At 37.8% G+C, this 884-nt stretch overlaps 1 protein-coding gene across 1 annotated transcript in view; it reads left to right on the top strand.

Annotated features, from left to right (window-relative positions):
- Positions 1 to 439, top strand: part of PROK2 (prokineticin 2) — a 52,087-nt gene extending 51,648 nt beyond the window's left edge. Inside the window, exon 3 of the mRNA XM_006900495.1 lies at positions 335 to 439. Within this exon, the coding sequence (XP_006900557.1) occupies positions 335 to 439 (105 nt within the window). The remainder of the gene's footprint in view (positions 1 to 334) is intronic.
- Positions 440 to 884: the final 445 nt, after the last annotated feature.

The following is an 884-nucleotide window of genomic DNA, read 5'->3' as shown; positions in this document are numbered from 1 at the left end:
TTTGGACATGTTGTAAGGAGAGACCAGTCCTTGGAGAAGGACATCATGCTTGGGAGGATGGAAGGACAGTGCAGGAGGGGAAGGCCCTCTATGAAGTGGATTGATGCACTTACTGTGGTAATCAGGATGGGAGTGTCAGAGACAATGCGATAGGCACAGGACAGAGCAGAGTTTAGGGCTGTTGTACATAGGGTCACTATGAGTTGCAAGCGAGTCGATGGCACATAACAACAACAACAACAACAACAATCTGTTATTATTTAAAAAGATTTGTCAAACTTGTTTGGCTTTGAAATGTTTCTTGCTCTGACTCAGTTCTCCTCTTAAATTTTAGGTTCCATTTTTTGGGCGGAGAATGCATCACACTTGTCCTTGTCTGCCGGGATTGGCATGTCTACGGACTTCATTTAGTAGATTTATTTGTTTACCTCGAAAGTAATCACTTCAGATGTATTCAGTTCATATGTGAATAACCACATGATATTTGTAAAGTCTTGTTTGTGAATTGTGCCAAACAATAATAATATGGAGAAAAAAATACTATTACTTCCTCAAACTTTCCAAGTAACAAATTTATCTTTGCTTTTTAAATCAGTTTTTTAATTGAAAAAGAATTTTAATTTGGCATAGAAATAGGTAAAAGTGCAAAGCATAGTGAAACTGGTGCTCATTTATCCGTTTGTGTTTTTGTTTCATTTGGAGTTTTGAATTTTTTATATAAGCATAATCTACCGTCCTCCCTCCTTAATTCTATTTCCCTCAATCATCACCAACATTTGCATGTTTGCATACATGTGAACTTCCTAAAATATACTCTGGTGGAGCGAGTGTTTTTCTTGATTGCCCCTTAACCTGTCATCCACGCAGTCTTCAGATCCACTGTC

The sequence above is a fragment of the Elephantulus edwardii genome, unplaced genomic scaffold (genome assembly GCF_000299155.1).
Source record: "Elephantulus edwardii isolate Elephantulus edwardi_28Jun2011 unplaced genomic scaffold, EleEdw1.0 scaffold00285, whole genome shotgun sequence".
NCBI lineage: Eukaryota > Metazoa > Chordata > Mammalia > Macroscelidea > Macroscelididae > Elephantulus > Elephantulus edwardii.
Note: the sequence above shows the minus strand (reverse complement) of the source record. Positions and strands in the feature narration are given on the sequence as shown.